At 36.6% G+C, this 26,200-nt stretch overlaps 1 protein-coding gene across 4 annotated transcripts in view; it reads right to left on the bottom strand.

The window, feature by feature from the left end:
* Positions 1–26,200, bottom strand: part of INTS7 (integrator complex subunit 7) — a 97,627-nt gene that overhangs the window by 52,235 nt on the left and 19,192 nt on the right. For all 4 annotated transcript variants that reach the window (XM_054457513.2, XM_063672257.1, XM_054457522.2 and 1 more), the window contains 4 exons: positions 24,903–25,040; positions 20,651–20,697; positions 16,505–16,704; positions 15,900–16,022 (listed from right to left, as the gene is read on the bottom strand). In XM_054457513.2, the coding sequence (XP_054313488.1) occupies positions 15,900–16,022; positions 16,505–16,704; positions 20,651–20,697; positions 24,903–25,040 (508 nt within the window). The remainder of the gene's footprint in view (positions 1–15,899; positions 16,023–16,504; positions 16,705–20,650; positions 20,698–24,902; positions 25,041–26,200) is intronic.

The raw sequence follows: 26,200 nt of genomic DNA, 5'->3' as shown, positions 1-26,200 counted from the left end.
ATGCATACACATACTCTGGCAATTAGGCCAGAATATGCGGTGTTTAATTTTGGCCTAAGAGGAGATATGTTCAAAAGGATAGAAGCTAAGTAAGATGGGGGGGATTAGGCCAGATGATATAGGGCCTTAAAAGTTAGGCAGAGTAATTAAAACCTGATGAAAAAGGAAAAAAAGAAGCCAGAGGAGAGAATAATGGCATCTAAAGTGTTAGGCAGGATAATTCTGGCAAATGGTAAACAAAATAAAATTAACAAAGAGAACTGAGAGCTAAGGATGCCAATCTACAGCCTCTGGCAGTAATCCAGGCAGCTGGTCATGATGGCCTGAACTAGAACTTGGTGGCAGGAATGGAGAATAGTGAATGAGTATGACAGACATTTTAAAAGAGATTACATATCAAGAAATGAATAAGGATTCAGTAAGTATTGCAAACTTTCAAATCTAGTAACTTTTAAGACTGAAATTTATGGGGGATAAACCAATTTTAGAAAAAGGACAGAAAATAGGATGAGATATGAAGTCCAAGAAGAAATATTCACGAGGCATTTGGAATCTAAGATACAGCAAATTTTTAATTGGAAGACTCACATCAGAATTCTGGCTCTGCCACCTACCATCTCTGTGATCTGAGCCAATTACTGAAATATTTGAGTCTCAGCTTCTTTGTCTGTAAAATGGGGTAAATATTTGTAAAGAACTGTTGATTTTCATAAAAAACACCTCTAGAAAAATATACAAGAAAATAGATACTGGTTGCCACTGGGCAAAGGAGCTATGTAGATGAGAGAACAGTAGGTGGGAAACAGTCACTATATATCCTTTTGTAGTTTTGGAATTTTGACCACATGAATGTGTTGGCATTTAAAAAACTGAATTAAAATTAAAAATCAAATGTAAGTGAGGTGACATCTACTGTCTGTAAGATTACAAAGCCACTAAAAGTCAAAGCACTTTGTGACCCATACAGGCTACTATGTTAGAGAACAATGTAGAAGCTCAGGTAAAAGGACTAGATTGTTGGAGGCCCTGCAAACTGGCATTAAGAAAGGCCGTAAGAATGACAGAGAATAAATGGTAGAAAGCAGAGAGCCATGAACTCAACTTGGAAGAAAAAGGGCAGTGAAGAATACAGAGAAGGTGAAGGTTAGGTAGTGTTATGAATGAGTGAGGACAGTTAAGTGCCAAAGAGGCCAAGAGAAGGGGCAGGTTGACAGTGCCAAATGTAAAGTGCCTAAGCAAAGTGACACGAAAACAGATCAAAATGCAAGTGTATGAAAGAATGAGCAGGGGATGAGGAAATAAAAGCAGATATAGATGCTGTTTTTGAAGTTCAAAAGAATGCATTTTTAAAAAGTGATTATTATTTAATACTATAATTTATATTTATTTATTCAAGCACTTAGGCCATTTCTGTTTGTTCACTTTTTGTTACCTAAATTGGCCTGCCTTGTACTGTTAATTAGCTTGTGATTAGGACTAATATCTTAAACCAAACAGCCCCAGAAGTTAGGAACTATGTTCTATATTTATATGTATTCCATATTATGTCTCAGATTGCTCTATGTATAATAGATATTTAGCCTTCTGTGATAATAAACTAGGTGAGACATTTTATATAAAATGATAATATTAATAATTTTAAATAAGAATTTTACCATTTAAAAAACTGAATATTAGAAAATCTTGTGATAAAATTATTTACAATGTTATATTCTGTTTCTGTCATCTAGCACATTATTGGGAACCTAAAGCAGTCTCTGTAAATAAACATTCGTTTAAGCCTGGGCACATAGCAAGGTCCCATCTCTACTAAAAAATTTTTAAAAATTATCTAGGTGTGGTGGGGTGCATCTGTAGTCCTAGCTACTTGGGAGGCTGAGGTGGGAGAATCACTTGAGCCCAGGAATTTGAGGTTGCAATGAGCTACAATTGTGGTACGGCACTCCAGCTTGGGCAACAGGGTAAGACTCTGTCTTAAAAATAATAATAATAAAATAAAAAAACACTGATTTAAAAGTTCATTAATCCAAATCAGTAAGCTTAACAGAGCAAATCATGAAGTTCCCCAGAAATGGTATGTCAATCACATTTCAATATAAAATCTGGTTCATGGACATTACCTATTACAAAATTGTTACCAGGACCATTTTTCATATCAACAAAAAGGAAAAACTGTCTTTTCAAATGGAGTCCTCTGTCTCATTCATTACCACTGCCTTCTTCACTAACTATTTGGTCTAAATTTCCTTCTCTACTGGCTTAACTCACTACTCAACTAGAGGCTCTGGCCTGAATTATTGTTTTCTGGGTCAATCCCTAAATAGGGGCTTCTCCTACACCCTGGAATAGGACTGGTCACCAGGGATATGTTCCAGAAAAGTATAGTAAAAAGAAGTTTATAATCTTTAAAGTAAAGAAAAATGTTACGTTTGAAAGTATTCTGTCAGAGACATAATACCTCAAAACTTTCTGTCTCCATTGTACTAACTGCAAAGAAAAAGATTATTACAAGAACTAATTCTCAGGCCGAACTTGTCACTCCTCCTAGTCACAGGTAAGGTACAAATTAGAAGCTCTCAGAAGAGATAACGTTAAAAATAAAATTTACATCTTTGAGACTATCTGGGACAAATAATATTTTGCTCTGTAACAGAGAGGCTGCATAAATCAAATATTCTCTTCCAGTAAGACTACAGGCCGGGTGCAGCAGCTCACGCCTGTAATCCTAGCACTTTGGGAGGCCAAGGCGGGTGGATCACCTGAGGTTAGGAGTTTGAGACCAGCTTGGCCAACATGATGAAACTGTCTCTACTAAAAATACAAAAATTAGCTGGGCGTGGTGGCAGGCACCTGTAATCTCAGCTACTTGAGAGACTGAGGCAGGAGAATCGCTTGAACCCAGGAGGCAGAGGTTGCAGTGAGCCGAGACAGCATCACTGCACTTCAGCCTGGGCAACAGGGTGAGACTCCAACTCAAAAAAAAAAAAAAGACTACAGCATCAGATATTGTAAACTATTAATAGAGATTAACACAAGCTAAGATGGTTATTTATCCCAGCATGGCATCAAAAAAATCTAAAGAAAAATATAAACATACTAAAAAATGTTTTTCCTATGAAACTATTGTTTTTGACTACCTTAATAATAATATACTTGGACCTTGATTTAGGCCCTTCCTTCTTTCAGTTTTTTAAAGGTATACAGAATGAAAGCTAGTCATTTAAACCTGACATATCATCTGATTCCATCTGAAAATTATAATACTAACCAACAAACCAGAAAAAGTAGCAATGGAAATGGACACAATGTGAACTTGAAATACTAAAACTCAAAAACAACCAGCAATGATAAGAGTGGCTGAGAGAAAGTCAGAAAGTAACAAAAGAAGGAAAGACAAAAGGAGAGAAGGAAGAAGGGAAGCCCTACAATTACTCTTGGTAATTGTAAAATAATGATGGAAGAAATAAATAAAAAACCTGTTATACAATCACTCTTGGTAATTGTGAGTAAAATTCAGATTCAAAATCAACACCTTATTACTTTAGAAAAGGCTAAATCGTTAGAACTGTTTTCCCCTGCTGTATTTCAGTATTGTCAAAAATGTATCTAGGCTATAAAAAATGATTAATTGACAACATCTGTTTAATTAAAATCAACATGCTCAGGATTCAGCCGCAATGGAAAAAAAATTCTCTTTTTTTTTTTTTGAGATGGAGTATTGCTTTTGTCACCCAGGCTGGAGTGCAATGGCGCAATCTCAGCTCACTGCAACCTCTGCGTCCCTGGTTCCAGCAATTCTCCTGCCTCAGCCTCCTGAGTAGCTGGGATTACAGGTGCGTACCACCACACCCAGCTAATTTTTGTAGTTTTTTTTTTTTAGTAGAGATGGGGTTTCACCATGTTGGCCAGGCTGGTCTCAAACTCCTGACCTCAAGTGATCCGCCCGCCTCCGCCTCCCCAAGCACTGGGATTACAGGCGTGAGCCACTGTGCCCAGAGGAAAAAAATTCTTCATGGAAGAAAGAAACATTAAAAAAAAAGTATGTTCAATAAGAAAAACAAAACAAAACACAAAAATCCATAAGAAACATAAATCAGAATAAAAATTCAAGATAAGATATGGTATAATGAAGAAATAATAGTAAGCTGTGAAATCAACAAAACAATTACATTTAACTAATTGTTAATGTGGTTGTAAAGCTCAATGCAAATATTATTTTTAAAAATTATTACAAAAAAGAAACTTCGTAGTATTAAAAAAAAAGATAACTGGCAATTAGATTCCAGATTACTGTAACATGATATGGGGTGAGGGGAAGATGAATGGCAGCAGAAAAGAGAATTAGGCCTCTTAAAATTTCAACATTTCAGCCATCATAATTTTCATTCTTAAATGTTAATAATTATGCCTAATTAGCACGTTAAAATCTTTAACTCACTAGAGGAAGACAAGAACAAAGAAAACTTGATCAAAATAGCAAATAAAAGCAATGGGACAAAGGAAACAGAAAGCATTACAGACAGCATAAAATAATGATGGAAGAAATAAGTAAAAAACTTGTTATACCAATAAATGTAAACAAGTTATGGTACATATTTTTAAAGACTCGAATTAAGTCAAAAGAGGTAAATTGTTTTTTCTTTATTTTACCTGACAGCAATAACTTCAGCATCAAAAGAGGTAAATCTAACTATAATGATCATACCTAGATGACAGAGAAAGGTTAAACGGATAATAAAATTGGCAAAGACTTAAAAGATACATGCAAAGAAAAACAAGCAAGTGGCAATATTAACAAAATGAATGAGGCCAAGGCTGCAAATAGAACACAAGATTCTTTTATGCAGATAAAACTCTCTATGGAGTAAGACAGCCCTAATATTTTTTAATTGAAATGGTTAGATATTGCTGTGGTCTGAATATTTGTGTCTCCCCCAAAATTCCTATGCTGAAATCCTAACCCCCAAGTTGATGGAATTAGGAGGTCGGGACTTTGAGAGGTGATTAGGCCATAGGGAAGGAGCCCTCATGAATGGGATAAGTACCCTTACAGAAGAAGCACAAGGGAGTGTGGTCACCCCTTCCACCATGTGAGGGCCAAAGCAAGAAGACAGAAAGTGGGCCCTCACCAGACACTGAATCTGCTGGAGTCATGATTTTAGACTTCCCAGCTTCCAGAAATGTCCAAAATAAATTTTTGTTACTTATAAGCAACACAGGTTATGGTATTGCTACAGCAGCCCAAATGAACTAAGGAAAATATAAACTGGAGTGAGAAACTAAAGACTATCAAAATTTCACACACTGACAAGAGAAAAAAACTAATTTAAGATACAGTATACCTAAGTAATATCACCAATAAAATAAGAGTCAACAGAGCTTATAGAAAATATGTCTTCTGGCCGGGTGCAGTGGCTCACCCCTGTAATCCCAGCACTTTGGAAGGCCGAGGTGGGTGGATCACTTGAGATTGGGAGTTCAAGACCAGCCTGGTGACCCCGGCAAAACCCCATCTCTACTAAAAATATAAAAATTAGCCAGGCATGGTGGTGGGCACCTGTAATCCCAGCTACTCATGAGGCTGAGACAGGAGAATCACTTGAACCCAGGGCGCGGAGGCTGAGGTGAATTGAGATAGCACGACTGCACTCCAGCCTGGGCAACAGAGGAAAACTCCATCTCAAAAACAAAGCAAAACAAACAAAAAAAAGTCTTCTTTTCAAACCCCTGAACTGTTTACAAAAAGTGATCCTACAATGGGCCACAAATAAACTTTAAGAATAACAAAAAGCAACAACAAAAATTCCACCAACAAATATGGAAAACTAATCACTTCAAAAGCAGAAAACATTAAACTAATGCCATGGTCAAAGAAGAAATAAAAATTGCTCTCATGGATATTTAAAAAAAATCATTTACAGTAGCATTAAGACCATGAAATATTTAGGAATGTATCTAACAAAATATGTGCAAGATTTGTATGCTGAACTAAAAACCATCCATGTGGCCTGGCACAGTGGTACACACCTATAACCCCAGCACTTTGGGAGGTCGAGGCAGGCAGACTCCTTGAGCCCAGGAGTTTGAGACCAGCTTGGACAAAATAGCGAGATCTCATCTCTACAAAAAAAATACAAAAATTGGCTGGGCGTTGGTGTGCACCTGTGGTTTCAGCTCCTTGGTAGGTTGAAGCATGAGGATCGCTTAAGCCTGGGGGGTCAAGACTGCAAAGAGCCGTGATCGCACCACTGCACTCCAGCCTGGGCACTGGAGTGAGACCCTGCCTCAATAAATAAATAAAAATAAAAACCACTGATAAGATGAGGGATAAAAGACTACAAATTGGGTACAGTGTATAGTGCTTGGGTCATGGGTACACTAAAATCTCACAAATCACCACCAAAGAACTTACTCATGTAACCAAACACCACCTGCTCCCCAAAAACCTATGGAAAAAACAAAACAAAACAAAAATACCACTGATGAGAAACTGAAGAAGAGCTGAAAAAAAAAAAGAGAGAGATAGGCCAGGTGCAGTGGCTCATGCCTGGAATCCCAGCACTTTGAGAGGCTGACGTGCGCAAATCATTTGAGACCAGGAGTTTGAAACCAGCCTGGGCAATGTGGCAAAATACCACCAATACAAAAATTAGACAGGTGTGGTGGCGTGTACCTGTAGTCCCATCTACTCAGGAGGCTGAGTTGGGAGATCACCTGAGGCTGCAGTGAATCATGATTGCACACCATTGCACTCCAGCCTGGGCAACAGAGTGAAACCTATCTCCAAACAGAAAAAAAAAAAAAAAGGGAGAGATGTACCATATTCATGGATCAAAAAAACACAATACTATTGGCCAGGCACAGTGGCTCTCACCTATAATCCCGGCACTTTCGGAGGCTGAGACAGGCAGATCACTTGAGATCAGGAGTCTGAGACCAGCGTGGTCAACATGGTGAAACCCCGTCTCTACTAAAAATACAAAAATTAGCTGGGGGTGATGGTGCACACCTGTAATCCCAGCTACTTGGGAGGCTGAGGCAGGAGAATCGCTTGAACCTGGGAGATGGAGGCTGCAGTAAGCTGAGATCACGCCACTGTACTCCAGCCCTGGTGACAGAGCAAAACTCTAACTCAAAAAAAAAAAAACAAAAAAACCCATAATACTATTAAGATGTCAATTCGTCCCAAATTGATCTTTAGATGTAAAGACCAACAAAAATCCCAGCAGCCTTTTTTTGGTAGAAATTTACAAACTGATTCTAAATTTTACATGGAAAGGCAGTAGACCTAGAACAGCCAAATTTGAACTCTTGGCCTCAAGCGATCCCGCCAGCTCAGTCTCCCAAGTAGCTAGGACTGTTAAGTGTATACCACTACGCCTAGCTGATTTTTAAAATTATTTTTTTTTGTAGAGACAGGGTCTCACTATGTTGCCCAGGCTACTCTTAAACTCCTCACCTCAAGTGATCCTCTCACCTTGGCCTCTTAAAAGCGCTGGGATTATAGGCATGAGCCACCACATCCCACCCAGCGTGACAATTCTGAAAAAGAAATACAAAGGGGTAGGGGACTCACACTATCTGATTCCAAGAGTTGCCATAAAACGATGGTAATCAAGACAGTGTATTATTTGCACAGACCAATAGAACAGAATAGAATTTAGAAATAAATCCATACAGATATGGTCAACTGATTTTCAACAAAGATGCTAAAGTAATTCAATGGGGAAAGAAAAGTTTTCCCCACAAAATGGTGCCACAACTGGCTATCCAAAGCACCTTGATGCCTACCTTGTACCATACACAAAAGTCAACTCAAAATGGATCACACAGGGCTATATATAAAACTTAAACTATAAAACTTTTAGGAGAAAACTTTTGTGATTTTGGATTAGGCAGACTTCTTAGATAAAATACAACCTATAAAAGAAAAAAAACATTAATAAACTAGATAGATTTTATCAAAACTTAAAACTTCTTTTTAAAAGACAGATACTAAAGATACATATTGAGAGGAAATATTTGTAAAACATACATCTGATAAAGGATTAATATCAAGAATATATAAATAACAATAACAAAAAGACAAAAAACCTAATAAAAAAAGAATAAAATATTAGAATAGGCACTTCACTGAAGATACAGATGACAAATAAGCCTGTAAGATGCTCAACATCATTAGCCATTAGGAAAGAGCAAAACAAAACCATGATGAGATACCACTACACACCTATTACAAAACCATACAACACAAAGTGCTGGCAAGGATACAGAACTAGAACTCTTATATATGGCTGGTGGGTAAGTAAAATGGTATTGCAATTTTGGAAAACGGTTTGGCAGTTTCTTACAAAGTTAAACAGAATAAGTGTTTACCACACAACCCAGCAACTCCATTTCTAGGTATTTACCCAAGAGATGTCACACAAAACCGTGTATGATTGCAGCTTTATTCATAATGGCCAAAAACCCAGAAACAATCCAAATGTCTGTCAACTTGTGAACAGACAAACAAATTGTTGTATGCCCATATATCTGAATACTGCTCAGCAATAAAAAGGAATGAACTACTGCTACATGCAATAACATGGATAAATATTAAAAGTATTATGGTAAGTGAAAGAAGCCATATCCAAAAGGCCACATACCATATGATTCTATTTATATCCTGGAAAGGCAAAATCACAGCAACAGAAATCAGACTGGTAGTTGTCAGGGGTTGGGGAAAGGACTGACTACAGAGGGACCTGCAGAAACTTATGGGGGTAATGAAAATGTTCTGTATCTCAATTGTGGTGGTGGTTTTGTACATTTGTAAAAACTCATCCAACTGCATACCTAGAAAAGTTTCTGTAAATAAATTATACCACAATAAATCTGGCTTTTTAAAAAATGCATTTCAAACTAATGGCAATGAGAACAAGACATAATTTACGAAATGCGGTCAATCTGTACCAAGAAGCAAATTAATGGTCTTAACTGCTTTCATTATTAAACAAGAAAAATAAAAATGAATGTACCAAGCACTTGAAAAAGATAAGAAAGCAAAGCTTCTGGCAAGTCTAATCAAGAAAAAGGGTATACATAGGCCGGGCGTGGTGGCTCGTGCCTGTAATCCTAGCACTTTAGGGAGGCCGAGGCGGGTGGATCACCTGAGGTCAGGAGTTCAAAACCAGCCTGGCCAACAGGGTGAAACCCTGTCTCTACTAAAAATACAAAAATTAGCCAAGCAGGGTGGCTCATGCCTGTAATCCCAGCTACTTGAGAGGCTGAGGCAGGAGAATCGCTTGAACCCCGGAGGCAGAGGTTGCAGTGGGCCGAGATTGTGCCACTGCACTCCAGCCTGGGCAACACAGTGAGACTCTGTCTCAAAGAAAAAAAGAAAGAAAGAAAGAAAGAAGAAAAAGGAAAAAGGGATATAAACACAAATGTACAAGATAAAAAAATTTTTTAAATCAAAGATACTAGAAGTTATAAAGACTCTTTATGCTGATACTAATGAATTTGAGAAGTAAATTAAATGGGAAACAAATGACCAAAACTGATTCCAGAAGAGGTAAAAAACTGACAGGACAATAACATGTAGTGATTGGAAATGTTCTCCAAACAACTACCGCTGGAAAAAGTTCTAGATTCAGATAAATTTGTGGTACTTTTAAAGTTATACCTTCAGAAACAGAAAATTCTGTTACAGTTCTTAACCATTCCAGAGTATAGAAAGAGAAACTTCCCAGTTCATTTTATTAAGACAGCACAACCCCAACCCTACAATCTGTCAAAGTATTCAAAAAGGAAAAACTAAAGAATAAACTTACCTTTAATATAACTTACAGCTACCCTTAAAAAAGCATTTATTTGTATGTGCCAGACACCACATTATATATTGCTTTATTCAAATATCTTACCTGGCAATCCTCTATTTCCCTAGTTTATTTGAATTTCTGTGTTTCCTTAAAACCTTTCTCTTTGCCTCCTCCATTTTTAACCATACCTAATGACCATGTTTCCTAATTATCTAACAAAACAAAACCCAAAAAAATTCATCACAAGAGATTTTCTATAACTTTTTACCATAATACCTACTCATTCACCTACATTAGGCTTCTTAAGGTCTTCATTCCTATTCTATGAGAACTAGAGAAAGCCTATCTACTTCTACACTGGATCCCTTCCAGTCTCATCCACTCAAGGCCATTGCTGTTGCAATTCTTCCCCTCTACCAGGTCATTTCCATCAATAAAAAAAAAGTTTAATCCTCCCAGGATAAAAACAAACAAACAGAATACCCTTTATCAATACCATATCATTTCTCTGCTCCCTTGAGAGCAGAATTCCTTTTTTTTTTTTTTTTTGAGACAGAGTTTTGCTCCTGTTGCCAGGCTGGAATGCAATGGCGCGATCTAGGCTCACTGCAACCTCCGCTTCCCAGATTCAAGCGATTCTCCTGCCTCAGCCTCCCAAAGTAGCTGGGATTACAGGCATGCACCATCACGCCCAGCTAATTTTGTACTTTTAGTGGAGACGAGGTTTCTCCATGTTGGTCAGCCTGGTCTTGAACTCTACCCACCTTGGCTTCCCAAAGTGCTGGGATTACAAGCTTGAGCCACCACGCCCGGCCCAGAATTCCTTTTAAAACGTTTTCTACAGTAGGTACTCAATATTCATGGGTCTGCATCCACTGATTCAACCAACTCCAGATTGAAAGTATTCGAAATAATAAAAAAAAAAGAATAATACAAATAAAAAAACAACATAATACAACTATTTACTTAAGATTACATTGTATTAGGTATTATAAGTAATCTAGAGAAGGGTCGGTCCTGGAACCAATCTCCAGCGGATACTGAGGGACCAACGTACATTCACTGCCTTAAATCTCCCTCCTGTTTTTCTGCAGAATCCACTCTAGTCAGTCTTTTACCCACAATGTTGCAGCAAAATTGCTCTCTTAAGGTTATCAATGACTTCATATTGCCAAACACAAAGGTGAACTATCAGTCCTTATCTTGGCGAATATGGCTGCAGTAGCTCTCATGGTAGATCAAGGTCTTCTCCCTATAAAATACTATTCTGACTTATGTATCACTGGCCACTCCTTTTCAGGCCCCTTTGCTGGTTGTTTCTCAGTTCATCGTTCCCTAAATCTTCTCTAGCCATATTGTCTCCCTAGTTGAGTCATCCAGTCTCATGGCTTCAAATACCATCTATAAACTGATAACTCTCATATTTATAACCTCAGCTGGATCTGTCCACTAAACTCCAGGCATATGTCCTTGACATCTCCACCTGGATGTCTGACATTTTACAGTTTATATACTCAGAAGTAAACTCTTGATCTTCAAGAAATGAGTCTCCTAGAGTCTTGCCTATTCCAAGTAAATGATAATTGCATTTGTTGATGGTAAAAAGCTTAGAGCCACCTTTCTTTCTCTACACTATGCCAGGAAATCCATCAGCTCTAGCCTTTAAAATATATCCAAACTATTACCACTTCTCACTACCATCCCAACTACCTTGGTTCAGGTAACCACATATTTTCTAATTCGATTATTTGTAATTGCCTCTTAAATGTTCTCCCGGCTTCTGCCTTTGGGCCCCTACAACCTAGTCTCAATATAGCTAAGCCAGAGATAATCTTTTAGAACTTAAGTCAGATAATGTCCTCTAATCAGAATCTTCCAGAGGCAATCTATCTCATGTAGAGTAAAAAGCTAAAGTCCTTAAGAAGGACTCAAAGGCCCTAAATGCCTATTCTTCCCTACCATCACCTAACATCACCTCCTACTAATCTCCCCTATTAACAGTCACACTGACCTCACACTCATGAATGTTCTCACTTCAGGGCCTTTTGGCTTTTCTCCTACTGATAATACCCTTTCTTCAGGGGCCCACAAAATTGACATTCCCTTCTTTAGGTCTTTGCACAAATGTCAAATTCACAGTGAGGGTTTCCCTAACCAGCCTACTTAAAACTGCAACCTCCACCTTCCATATTCACTAATCTTCTTCCTAAGTTTTCTTGGCAGCATTTATCACTGTCTGACGTCTCTGCCTAGCAGAAGCAAATGCAAATCTCTACAGGAATGTACTTTTTGGTCTGAGCCTCAAAGAATTCCCACACATACTTCTCCAAGAATAATGAGTAGTTCAAAGTGAAAAACAATCAGGTATACAAGGAAAAAGGGTATAGAAATAGAGAGCAGAGACAAATCTGCAGACTTTAGATAAACTGAAAAAATAATTATTGAACTAAAACATATATAAGAAGAAATTACCGAGAACTCAGCACAAAGAGATAGAAAATAGAAAACAAGATAAGGAACATGAGGGATTAACGGGAGAAGGGTTATCATACATTTAATAGGAGGTCCAGAAGAAAAGGTGAGAAAAAGAGACAGTGGCAATATCTGAAGAAATTACAAGTAACAATTTCCCAGAATTGCTGAAAGACACCAATCTTCTGATTCAAGAAATCAAACATAGTCAGACAGTTTAAAAAGAAATTCACAACTAGACATTTCATAGTGAAACTACAGAAAATCAAGTCAAAGAGAACAATTTTAAAGCAAAAAAAAAAAAAAAAAAAAAACCCTCCAAAGAGTATTACTATTTTTCAGTGGCAATAAAGAAAACCAGTAGACAGCAGAATGGTATCCTCAATGCCCTGGGAATTCTATCCCAAGAAAGCATCTTTCAAGATTGAGGACAAAATGAAAGCATTTTCAGGCAAGCAAATATTGAGAGGGTTTACCACCACAGACTCTCACTCAAGGACCTTTCGAAGGCAGAAGGAAAAGTAACTAGGAAATAGCTGAGATGCAAGAAGAGCAAAGACAGTGGAAGGTGCAAATGAACAATGAATTTCCTAAACGATAACAAAACTGTATAAGAAAAAATAGTTTAATTGTATTTTATTTAACTTGTATTTTAATTAGACAAGACAATAATACATAAAAGTGTAGAGTGATGAAAATGGCATTCAAATGTGTTCAAAGGACTTTTAGCAGAATTAACTTTAGACTGATAAAAATGACTATGAATTATATTATCATTTCTAGGATAACAACTAAAAGAATATTTAACAAGACTGTATACTTCCAGACTAGTCAAGTCAAATGGAATGGTAAGATATCAAAAATAATCAATACAGAAAGAAACTCCCCTCTCCTCCAAAGAGTGAAAAGGAACAGGGCGAGAAAGAGAGAAAACACAAAATAAAATGGTAGATTTAAACTCAAATGTGTGACAAATCACAGTAAATCAGATGAATCAAATGTTCCATCTGAAAATGAAAAAGACTGCCAGGCTGGATTAAAAATAATCCAATTAGGCCAGGCATGGTGGCTCACACCTGTAATCTCAGCACTTTCGGAGGCTGAGGCGGGTGGATTGCTTGAGGTCAAGAGTTCAGGATCAGCCTGAGCAACATGATGATGATCTCTACTAAAAATACAAAAATTAGCTGGGTGTGGTGGCACATGCCTGTAGTCCCAGCTGCTTGGGAAGTTGAGGTGGGAGGATGGCTTGAATCCTGGAGGCAGAGGTTGCAGTAAGCCAAGACTGCACCACTGCACTCCAGCCTGGGTGACAGAGCAAAATTCTGTCTCAAAAAAACCCAAAAAACCTCCCTTCCAATTAAATGCTGTTTATAAGAAACATGTGAAACATAAAGATATATAAGGATTGAAACTAAAAAGATGGTAAACAACCTATCATGTCAACATATGTAAAAGAAAACTAAAGTAGTGATATTAATATCAGATGAAATAGACTAGAGCAAGAGACACATTAAAGGGACCTAAAATAAGTGGAAAGATAGAACATGTTCATGCACTGGAAGACAATATTATAAAGTTACCAATTTCTTACAAACTAATCTTTATATTCAGTGTAATCCCAATCAAACTGTTAAATTTGACAAGCTGATTCTGAAATTTATATAGAATTGTCAAGGACCAACAAAGTATGAGTATTCCAAATACATAAAAAATAACTACAAATCAACAGAAAAATAGGCAAGAGACCTGAATAGCCATGTCATAAGAGAAAATCCAAATGGTCAATAAACATATTAAAAAGGTGTTCAATTTCTTTAATAATCAAGGAGCTACACATAAAAAGTACAACTTCTAAACTGGTAAAAAATGTAAGTCTGATAATTCTATGTGTTGGTAAGGATGTGATCAATGGACGCCCTCATACATAGCAGGAATGTAAACTAGTTCATTGACTTTGGAAAATAGTTTGACATCATCTGTTAAAACTGAAGATACGCATTTTCTATAAGTCAGAAATTTCATTCCTAGGTATACACTCTAAAGAAATTTGCATGTGTGCACTGGGAGACAAACAGAAGAATGTTCTGCACTGTTTGCAATAGGCCCATGCTGGAAATAACCCATCGAGAGCAAATAAACTGTGATACATTCATACAATGGGATACATTACAATTAAAGGGGAAAGACATGGATGAGTCTCACCAGTGTAATGCTGAGCAAAAGAAACAAAAACAAAGCTAAACAGTATTCTTTAAGAAGACATGTGAAGAAGATAAAAGAAGAGCAAAGAAATTATTATCATGAAAGTCAAAATAGTGGTTTGCTTTTGGAAGGTGTAAAGTTTCAACCAGGAAGGACCATGCAAGGGAAGGAGGCAGGGTTCTGTGATCCTGTAATGTTCTATTTCTAGCTGGATGGTAGTTGCATGGGTTTTCGCTTAAAAGTATTTAAACTATTTATACATTTTACATACTTTTCTCACTTAAAGGTATTTAAACTATTTATATATTTTACATACTTTTCTGTATGTATGATCTATCTCACAATAAGAAAAAAATGAGAAGGAATAATACTGTGCTTCTCACTGATCTTTCTAAATAACTGGGTTTAGTTCTTTGTACAAATTCTCTAAAATGACTAAAGTGGCTGGGCACATTCTCTTCTTGGAAAGATAGCATTATTTAGTAGAAAAAGCAGTAAGACTAGGGATCAGAGGACAGAAGCTCTCTTTATTAAATTCTTAATTTACTTCTCTTAAGACGCTCTCTTAAGCATATTAAATCTCTCTGAACCCTAACTGCTTATCTATTAAATGCAGATTTAACAACTGCCCTTATCTTGGGATATCTGTGACTATCAAATCATAATATAGTAAATTAAAAGATGTTTAGAAAACAGCAAACAAACAAACAGAAAAACAAACACAGCAGTTTAGTTTTAATAATCTGAAATTCAAAGATTTTTAATCCACTGGAGTCATGATGATGCTAAGAGATAAAAACTTCCGTTCCATTTTAAATAGCATTATTTGCAAAATGGTGTATCTCTATTGGTAATGGGTAAACAAACAGGATTCTATTTTGAGAAAAAAATAAACATAAAATATTAATTTAACCTAACAGATGGTAACAGATGGTGTCAAAGATGTCACATTAAAAGTCTAAAGAGTGAGATCTGCTCTTCTGTTTACAAAAGAAGACTTAAGAATGTCTTCGGCTCTCCAGGAAGAGAGAAATATACTTCCCAAGTTGCCCATCCAGCCCTACCTCCATTACAGATAACAGTCAGCCCCTAAATTTTTCTCCCCACATTGACTGAAAAATACAAGAATAAAAAAACCAAACCAATGTAATTGGGCTTCTCAATTAGCCTTAGTGCCGCTATGGGAAAATGAACAAGCAACTGAGTGGCAAGTTTCACTGACTAAAACAAACATTGAAGTATAGAAGTTTCATGTATTTATTGTGCCACTTATAAAATAACTGCCACAAACATCAACAACGCTTTTAGAAGTTTTTCATATTCAACCACGTAGAAGATGACAAAGACAATATAAAAATGCAAAACATTTTATTATGTTATATTATTTTTTCTATATAAAATGTTACAAGTTCTACATACCTGAATATTCTCCCTACTCCAAGTATGTGGTGTTTTATTAGCAAGTAATTTCAGATCTTGAATAGCAAGTCTCTTTACTGCCTTCCTGGGATCATTCTTCAAATACTGCAACAGAAGCTGAATCTATAAAGGAAATAAGTCACTCCATAAATACTGTAACTGAAATGATCATTAGAAATGCAGTGTAGTTTAGTGAAACTTACAAAGGGACAGGACTCACTTCAAATCAGAGCCCTGTCACTCATTAGCTACGTGCCCACATTTGGGCCTCTTTCTCCATGTTTGTAAAATACTACCATTTAACTTTAAAGTTTTAGCACAGGCCCTGGCATTTAACAGATACTCAATCCTTTCTTTTTTTTTTTTATACGGCCAACTTCATACCCAGCCATGTACCCCATAACATCTCATTATCCTCAAGGGCTCCCAACAATCAGTACTGTGAACAGAGAGAATAAAAAAGCAAGCAAAAGCAAATTAATCTGACCTTTATTAGAGAAAAGAACCTTAATGTCCTCAAGACTCGTGGGCCACTTTGTTATTTCTAATCATATATTTAATATGTAAGTTTAAAGAATAGGCAGTTTAAAGAAAATTGAAATTACCTGCTTAGGTGTATCAACCAAAGATGAAGCTGCAAGCAGAGTGAAAGTGTGCAAAGACACAATCACCATTTTGGTGGACGGATAGGATGTGACCAGCTGTTGTAAAAGCTGACGAGCACTGGAAGCCAAGATTGCATCATGGTGCATGTGCTGTAGAATGGGTATCAATTTTAGCTTCAAGTCTACTGGTGTCGCTAAACCTAGACACAAAAAGAATTCTCAAGATATTTGTGGTCATCATCCTTAATAATATTCCAGATTTAAAAGCTGTGACTCAATTAGCAAAATTGCACTTGAAAAACACAGTATACTAATATATTTATAACATTAAAGATTATACTAGAACCAATTGATAAATTCAATATTTTTTCCAAAGCATTTATGTTGACATTAACTTTTAAATGATTATAAAACTACATGCTGATAATAAAAACTGCCTTTAAAAAGCACAGTAGAAAGCAAAGTCATATTTGCTGCCTATTTCCTCTCATTATCATAGTAAAAAAATTATACATAGACATATACATACATATATATATACACAAACACACACACTTGATGGCTACAGTCTGATTATACTTACGATTTTAATTATTTCCTTCAACAACTAAATCAGAATCAGGATGTGAATAAACTGTGTATAGAATACTTTCGAAGTCCCCTGAACTTTGTGTAGTAAATGCCTTTCCTTATTGCATACACAACTGGATCCATGAAGACTAACCCTAATCCACGTTTTCCTGTCAACAGTGGAGCGAAACCAACAAATCTTTTCTTCTATGGCATGGCTTTGTGGTCATGGTGAACACAAATTTCTCAGTCATAATATACCACATACATGCCACAAGCTAATTATAGTCTGCATATTGCTGGTTTTTCCATGGTGAAATAATTGTGGGTATGAACGTAAGACAGCACTTCAACGTCCAACAGTTGCCTACATCAACAAACTCCCTTGCTAGATGGCCTCTACTTGGGTTTGCCAGAGGGAAAAGAATGAGATCAGAGTACTCCCTGCTTTCCTCTCTGCAGGGTCACTTCATGCTCATGTTATTACTTTGTTCCTTAAGGTTCTGAATGCACTTGACACTGCTGACCATTCTATCTTTGAAACTCTCTCCTAATGGCTTTGGCTCTTTTACTCTTACTGTTTTCTGACCTCTTTCTTTGGCTGTTCCTTCTTAATCTCCTTTGTAGTCTCCTCGTCTGTCTACGCTTTAATTTCTGATATTCCCATAGGTTGGTAATAAATTCTCTTCTCATTCTATGTGCTTTCCCTGAGTGAGCTGATATAATCCCATGGTTTCCATTATCGGCTAAATGTGAAAGGCGGCCACCCACCCGTCCTCCTACCCCGGATGTCAGATGCATGTATCTCATTACCTTCTGGTCATCTGCACTAGGAGGTCTCAGAAGCATTTTTTATTAATAAGGCCCAAAGAGAACTGATCTTCACCTTGCAACTGCCCCTCCAAAAATATTCCTGTCTCAGTAAATGACATCATTATAGCTCCTTAGACCCTGGAGTCTTTCTTAATTAGTGAAAGAAGGATTCTCTCACATCCCATTTCCAAATGTATTAGCAAATCTTATTGGTTCTATCTTCAAAATAAAACCCAAACTGACTCGTTCTACCTCCGTTGTTACCATGCCGATCCATTTCCACTACCATCTCTTGACTAAATTATTGCAAGTCTCCTAAGTATTCTCCCTACTTAGGCCTTTCCCCATGGCAGACTCCACTCTTATATCCCCCTTTCCTCCACTCCAAGTTTACTCTCAACCCAGTACTCAGAGGGATCTTTGTGTTTACAGGCATCTTTACTAAAGATTTACGGAGGCTCGGAGATTTTACTTGGCAGAAACACAAGTGGCTTAAAACCAAATGTCAGGATTCTCTGTTCTTTAAACTCCTCTTTCATTTCTGTATCTTGGGTTCCAATTTTCCTCCACTTTTCCTCCATCCACACTCCTGTATTTTCCTCTGCCTCTCCTGCTAATTCCTGTTCTCTTAGATTTTTTTAAGATAAAATTTAAGGAACAATAAGGTAATGAATCTTAAGTGTACAGACTAATGTATTTCTACATATGTATATTCCCATATAACTGCCATCAGATACACAGAATACTCCAGCATCCTAGAAGGCTCACCTGTGTAGCTTTCATCAACTCCCTTGCTATCTACCCTTTGTTTGGGTTTAACCAATGGAGAGCCCAGCAGGAGTTGCTGAGAAGAATGAGGTCAGAGTATTTATTCCCTGGTTCTCTCACTGCAGGGTCACATCGTGCTCCTGGAGGTTAGTTTCTCAAAGTGGCCCTCCTGACATGATACCAATTTTCTAGTAACCTCTCTTTAACCTGTACCCTTAGAGGTATGGTAAAAGCTATTACGGGCTCAAGAACTACATTATCCCCTATAGTACACCCTGACCATGCCTTTGTGAATGGTTTCTTTATTACACCTTCCTTGAGTTATCTTAATTCAAATGTGCCACCTGTTTCCTGCTGAGATCTTGTCTGATGCAGCAGGCAATTGATAAAATCCTGCTCAATGAATAAGTGATGCTTCCTTCTAATGTCATAAGGATACCTTTCTGCAGGAAAGCCCTTTTGCTAATGGTGGAAGAAAAAACACAAAGGAATAAAGGGGAACACAACAAAGCTCATTCACTGTATCTTGGTCTTTAAGTGATTTTTATTATTTATGCAAGTGAGCAAGTTCTCTTTAATTTTAATTTGAAGGACAATTTAAATGCATGCAAAATATAACTACACTAAGCAATTCATGCCTTAGAAAGGCACAATAGCATAGTGGTTAAAAGCATGGGCCTCAAAGCCAAACTGTAAGTTATCAGCTTTTTTACTGTGAACCAATCATTCAGCTTTAGTGTGGCTCCATTTCCTTTCCTGTAAAATGAACATAATAGTATTACCTATCCAAGGCTGCCACGTTGCACAATTCAAAGGAATGCTCTTTATAAGAATATAAACAAACTGGTGTTCTCTAGAGTCATGCAATGCTGTAGCCCAAGAGTTCCCTTTTATGACTGTTAGGATAAATAGGGGTATGACACATGTATTAACCCTATGGGAGCTCTTGGGCTCCCATAATGACTGTTATAAGGATAAATAGGGTTAATACACATGACTCATGGTATAAGAGATTGGAAAACCAGGGCTCTGTAGTCTATGGTAAGGAATCTGGATTTGATTCTAAATGCAACTGGAAGACACTGGAGGGACATTAGCAGAGAGTTCCAGAGCTCCTAATAACATTAGCCTCTCTCACACAGAGCAGTCTTCCCTAAAGTAATCATGCCCCCCCATAAGTATGCTTTGGTGAATGATGGACCACATGACAGACAGTGGTCCCATAAGATTATAATAATGGAGCTGAAAAATTCCTAGTAACTTCATAGACCCTGTAGTCATTGTAACACCAGTGTAATATATTACCTTTTCTACCTCAGATATACAAATCATTTTATTACAATTGCCTATGGGTATTCAGCACAGGTACATGCTGTATAGGCTTAGAGCCTAGGAGCAATAGGCTATACCATACAGCCTAAGTGTATAGTAGGCTATACCATTTAGGTTTATGTAAGTACACTGTATGAAGTTCAAACAACAAAACTGCCTAAGGACCCATTTCTCACACAGGATCCCCATTGTTAAGCAATGCAAGACTATATCTGCATGGCTCACTCCTTTCTCTCCTTCATGTCTCACTCAAGTATCACCTCATCAGAGACCGTCTCTGATCAATATATACAAAAAAGTCCCTTCTCTGATCAATATATATAAAATAGATAAGTCCCTTCTCCCACCCCACCAACGACTTACTTTTGAGACTCTCCATCCTTCTTATCTCACTTTTTCACCATAGCACCAGAATGTCATATGCACATTTGTCTATCCCCACACACCCCACCCCTGACTAGAGTGTAGGTTAGATGGGGGTAAGGACTTTGTTTTGCTCATTCCTGTATCCTCAGCATTTAGAACAGTTTCAGCAAATAGAAGATACTTAATAAATATTATTTGAATGTATGGTGACTAGCAAATAATAAGTACTTAATTAGTGTTAGCAACTATTATAAATCTCATTAAGTCACTTCATAATACTAAATGAAGAATACATACCTTGAATCATTTCACTGATTTTGTTACAGATTCCTACAGCAAAATCCCTTTGGAAAAAGAGAACAGAGAACAGAAAAAACTTTAAAACCAAAAAATTACATATGCTTATATTTTCTAAGGACTTAAAAGAAATAAAACACAGCACAGAAGAAATACAATATTCCAAACTGCAACTAATATTCCAAGGTCAGATGCTCGGGTTAGGGGAGGTGGTAAGAAACACAACTAAAACAAAAACTCCAGCAACCAAATGGGCTATGCCAACACTGCTCTAAAGCAGCTCACTTAGGCCATTATCACCATACAGTGTTATTTTTTCATAACACTAACAAGCATCTGAAATTATTTTGTGTTTATATAACAACAGGGCCTGACCTTTTTCATTCCTATATTTCTGGAACTTAGTAAAGTATCTGAACATGGTGGATATTCAGTAAGTATTTCTTTAATAACCATATAAAGACTTCTTATAACAACTTAGAATTTAAAAATCCATTAGAATTTTTAAAAATGTTAAAATAACATTTTAAAAATTCTTAATGTCAACATTTAAATATAGTGAGCCCAAATAGAATAATCTGGTTTTTCAGATTATCCCCTCTCCTTTGCCAAAAACCTGAGCACTGGGCATCCATTCCTGCACTGTTAACAATAGGCTGGTGCCATGGGGCACTTTAGATGGAGCGGACGTGCTTCAGTTCACCACAGTTGCCACTAAGGGACACTGCTCTCACTGACAATGTTCACCTGGCCCCTGAAAGCATCTGAGTTTGTAACTCCTGCTTTGCCACCCAGGGACTAGCAATTTAGAATAAAACAAATATGGTTATGGTAGGAGATTGGGGGGGCGGGGAAGAACAGGATTAAATAAATTCTAAAGGTCTTATTTGGTTTGGCTTGTTACTCTGATTTAATATCCAAAACTGATCAATACAGATACTAGAAAAAAAATCCATCAGTACTGACCGAGATATGTGATCTCAAGCCAGGTCATTATTTCTGGGAGAAGATATGAACACTGATTTCAAAAATATAAATCTTGTCAGCTGGCCACAGTAGCTCACACCTGTAATCCCAGCAATTTGGGATTGCTGAGGTGAGAGGATCACTTGAGTCCAGGAGTTCGAGGCTGCAGTGAGCCATGATTGCGCCACTGCATTCCAGCCTAGGTGACAGAGACTCATTTGGTATTTTTTAATAAATTAGAAGTATATCATACTGAAGCATGGTATATTAAAAACTGTTTCTACATAAACTGCCAATTTAGATGTTTAATCATCATTTCCACAAGTGAAAAATCTTGCTGTTTCTCTTACTTGGTCTTAATCATTTTCCAAAACCAGTAATTATGCAGAGTGAAATAAAATTAGCTTCTAATAAGAACACAAGAGAAAAACTGAACTAAAAGTGATTCTCATATACAAAATTTAATCACTAAATTACAAATTTATCATCCAAATTTAGAAACTAAATTTAGAAAACTATTTTTGGAAGCACTGGAAGTACATATTTAATCTGACAGACTATGAAGCACTGACACCTTGGCAGTGGTAATCAGACGATAATTATTCTCTAGGCACAACTCCTAATCAATAAAAGTACAGTCATGTGCAGCATAACAACATTTTGGTCAACAACAAACCACATATTGACAGCGGCCTCAAGAGATTATAACAGAGCTGAAAAATTCATATTGGCCAGAGATGTCTTGATGTCTGACCCTGTGCAGGTCTAGGTTAATGTATGTGTCTCTGTGTCTTTTCTTTGAGGGGTCCCCCTATGTTACCTAGGCTGGTCTTGAACTCCTGAGCTCAAGCAATACCCCGGCCTCAGCCTCCCAAGTAGCTGGAATTACAGGCGTGAGACACTGTGCCCAGCTATGTCTTAATTTTAACTAAAAAAGCTTATAGAATAAAGATATAAAGAACGTATGTTTATACAGCTATATGTTTGTATTTTAAGCTAAGTTTTATTATAAAAGAGTCAAAAAGTTAAAAGAAATTAAGACTTTACAAAGTTAAAAAGTTATAGTAAGGTAAGGTTAATTTATTATTGAAGGAAGAAAAACTTCAAAAATAAATTTAGTGAAGCCTAAGTGTACAGTGTTTAGGAAGTCTACAGTAGTATACAGTAATGTCCTAGGCTTTCACATTCATTTACCACTCACTCACTGATCACCCAGAGCAAATTCCAGTCCTGCAAGCTCCATTCATGGTAAGTGCCCTATACAGGAATACCATTTTTATCTTTTACGCCATATTTTTACTGCGCCTTTTCTATGTTTAGATATACATATACTTACCACTGTGTTCCAACTGCCTACAGTATTCAGTACAGAAACATGCTATAGATGTTTACAGCCTAGAGGCAACAGGTTATAACCTAGGTGTATAGTAGGTTATACCATGTAGATTTGTGTAAGTCCTCTACAATGTTTGCACAACGATGAAATTGCCTAACAATGCATTTCTCAGAATGTAACCCCATAGTTAAGAGACATGTGACTGAAATTTTTAAAAGTCCTCTCAATACCAACGACTCTCAATGAGGAAAAAAATGCTTATTTTCAAAGGCATAAATAGGAACTGTACTTATTCAGGTATATCTGATCATCAATTACTGCTACATCTATTTATTAATTTTGATCTGTGAAATTAAAAATTATATGCTTTCTATTATCTACTTTTTCAATAAGAATTCCTGGAACTCTGAAGGTTTGATAAGAATAGCTGAAGGGGCCAGGCACAGTGGCTCACGCCTGTAATTCTAGCACTTTGGGAGGCCAAGGCAGATGGATCACCTGAGGTCAGGAGTTCAAGACCAGCCTGGCCAACGTGCTGAAACACCATCTCTATTAAAAATACAAAAATTAGCTGGGCATGGTGGCAGGCGCCTGTAATCCCAGCTACTTGGGAGGCTGACGCAGAAGAATCACTTGAACCCGGGAGACGGAGGTTGCTGTGAACCGAGATTGCGCCACTGTACTCCAGCCTGGATGACAAGAGCAAAACTCCATTTCAAAAAAAAAAACAATGCTGAAGAGGAGTGTATGCAAATATTATTTTTTTATGTTAAAAAAAATTTATCATTCACCTGGTTATAAAACTGGAATTTGTTCATGCCAAGATATAGAGATATAGAGAAATTTATAAAAAGAAAATAAAAATTATATACCATCTTACCACTCAGAGACAAGATTTTGATATATATCCTTCTAGTCTTTTTTTCTATTGCATAAATACAAATATTAGGGCTTTTTTTTTTTTAAACAAATCTGTTATATTACATAAGCTATTAGGGTTTTTTTTAAAACAAACCTGTTATATTACATAACCTATTATGTAACCTGCTTCCAAATATGTTCCTAAAAACATTTGTTTTAAGTTGTTACCGTATTCTATTGTATGATCATACTTTATCTAAGCTCAATGGCAGAAATTTAGGTTGCTTCTCATTTCTTTTGTTGTTACAAGTAACATTACAACTAGCATCCATACAAATAATTATCAGTACATATTGCTGTTATCTTAGGATAAATTCTAGAAGTGAATTTCCTGGGTCAAAGGGATGTATGTACCTGTTTAAGGCTTTTCATACATATTACCAAAACGCACCCCAGAAGGCAATGCTACTTTTCCTGTCAGTCAGGGAGATATTGTATTTTCTTTTACAGAAGAGAAGCCAATCAAACATAGTAATAAAACCATGGTCAACATTTAATCCTCCTGCCCAAAACAAAAATACTGTTCTGTAAAACAACAGTGTAGGACATGACATTCTGAATAGGTTAAAATTGGTTTTAATTCAAGTTATTGTCTTTGCCAAACTGTGGACAGCTCTAATGCAAAACAAATTAACATTAGAAGACAATAAGTAAGCAATTTAGTATTACAGATGTATATGTAATATACATTCTGGGAGATGTATATGTAAAATACATTCTGGGAGAAGCTCCTCAGTGAACAAAGCTTCTGCTACCCAGGGAAGCCTTCTCCAACGAATCTATGCTGATCTTGTCCTTCTGGAAACTCATTTCATTTACACAATTAATGCCAACATTTGTACTTACATTTTCTATTTTATGAATTTAAGTCTTGTTTCCCCAACATAAGGTAAACCTTCTTGGAAAACACACCTTGTCATTTACACTTTCCTGTATCTCTTAGTGTTTATATAAGTTGATCAGTTTTTCCTTCAAAAACTTTTCTTGGGAAGCCAAATTACTAAAAGGGATGTACTTTTGTAAGCTTACTTTGACTGTGCAGAGAAGTTTGCAGCAGCAAAAACAGCAGCTTCAACTTCTACATTATCATGTGAATCTAAACTCTGACGAATACTATGATGAGCATTCTTCCTCTCAGGAATTATTGATGCCAGACTTCCCAACATCCTACAGAAACAGAGAAACCCAAGAAGATTGGGCATACAATAAAGTCAAGGTCAGAAAAGGAAGAGGCAAGGCAAAGCCAGATTATCAAAACTAAAGTTTGTAGGTAATTCCATGTAACTCCGGTTAATAAAGCACAACTTTAGAAATCCATGACTCAAAATTTAAACGCTTTTACATATTTCAATACGTCAGAAAAATTAAAATGGCTTATCTAAAAAGCAAAATTTTTAACAATCACCTTGAAGTACATCCCAGGTACCAAACAGCCCAGGAAGGAAACTTCTGAATTATTAAAGCATCAAAATATCAATTTTCCAATGTTGCATAAAGAAGTCCATTTCAGCAAAGCATTAAGAATACAACATTTTTGCTGGTAAGCAGATACACAAAGTAAAAAAAAGTAAGAGCTCCCAATCTTTTTTCCCACATCAGTAAATATTGGTATGATGATTTTCAAATGTCCTCGAGATCAAGAAAGCAGTGGTTGAGGACGCCCCTGGGGCTCACACCAGAATCAACAACGATGCAGAAGGTAAAGCTTGGAAAACACAGTCTACTTTATAATAAAATTATACATTTAGAAAGGAAAAAATCTATTGTTTGCGATATGAACTACAGACAGTTTGAAAAATCCTTTCAGCAGAAAGGCATAAATTTTAGAAATCTGCAAAACACTGCAGTAAACAAAACCTACAATGTTCCTACAATGACAACCTTCTTCAAAGTCAACATCCTAAATAACCTTCCAATGTGACACGTAATCACCTAATTATTCCCTGTAATTACACTCGATTAAGTAGTACTGTTCCTAGTACTGTTAAAAATAAGTAATACTGTTAGTAGCAAGAAACTAAAATAGACTAAATATGTAATTTATATTTAATTTGAAGGTTTTGGAATTACACATCTTTCAAAAGAAATAACAAATGACTATTAATCTATTATACCAGAAAAGATTAGACTAGGCTAATACCGACACATTTAATAACTTATTCCCACTGCTTCCGGCTTAATTTTTCTCTTCCTACTTGAGTACCTCCTTCTAGAATGTTTACAAAACAGGTCCTATATGGCAAACCTCCTAAGGCCTTGTGTGCCTGAGAATCTTTTTATTTTACTACTCTTTAAATGAAAACTGGATTAGATATAAAATTCTTAGC

This window comes from Pongo pygmaeus, chromosome 1, assembly GCF_028885625.2.
Source record: "Pongo pygmaeus isolate AG05252 chromosome 1, NHGRI_mPonPyg2-v2.0_pri, whole genome shotgun sequence".
Lineage (NCBI taxonomy): Eukaryota > Metazoa > Chordata > Mammalia > Primates > Hominidae > Pongo > Pongo pygmaeus.
The sequence above is the reverse complement of the archived record's forward strand: the minus strand, read 5'-3'. Positions and strand labels throughout refer to the sequence as shown.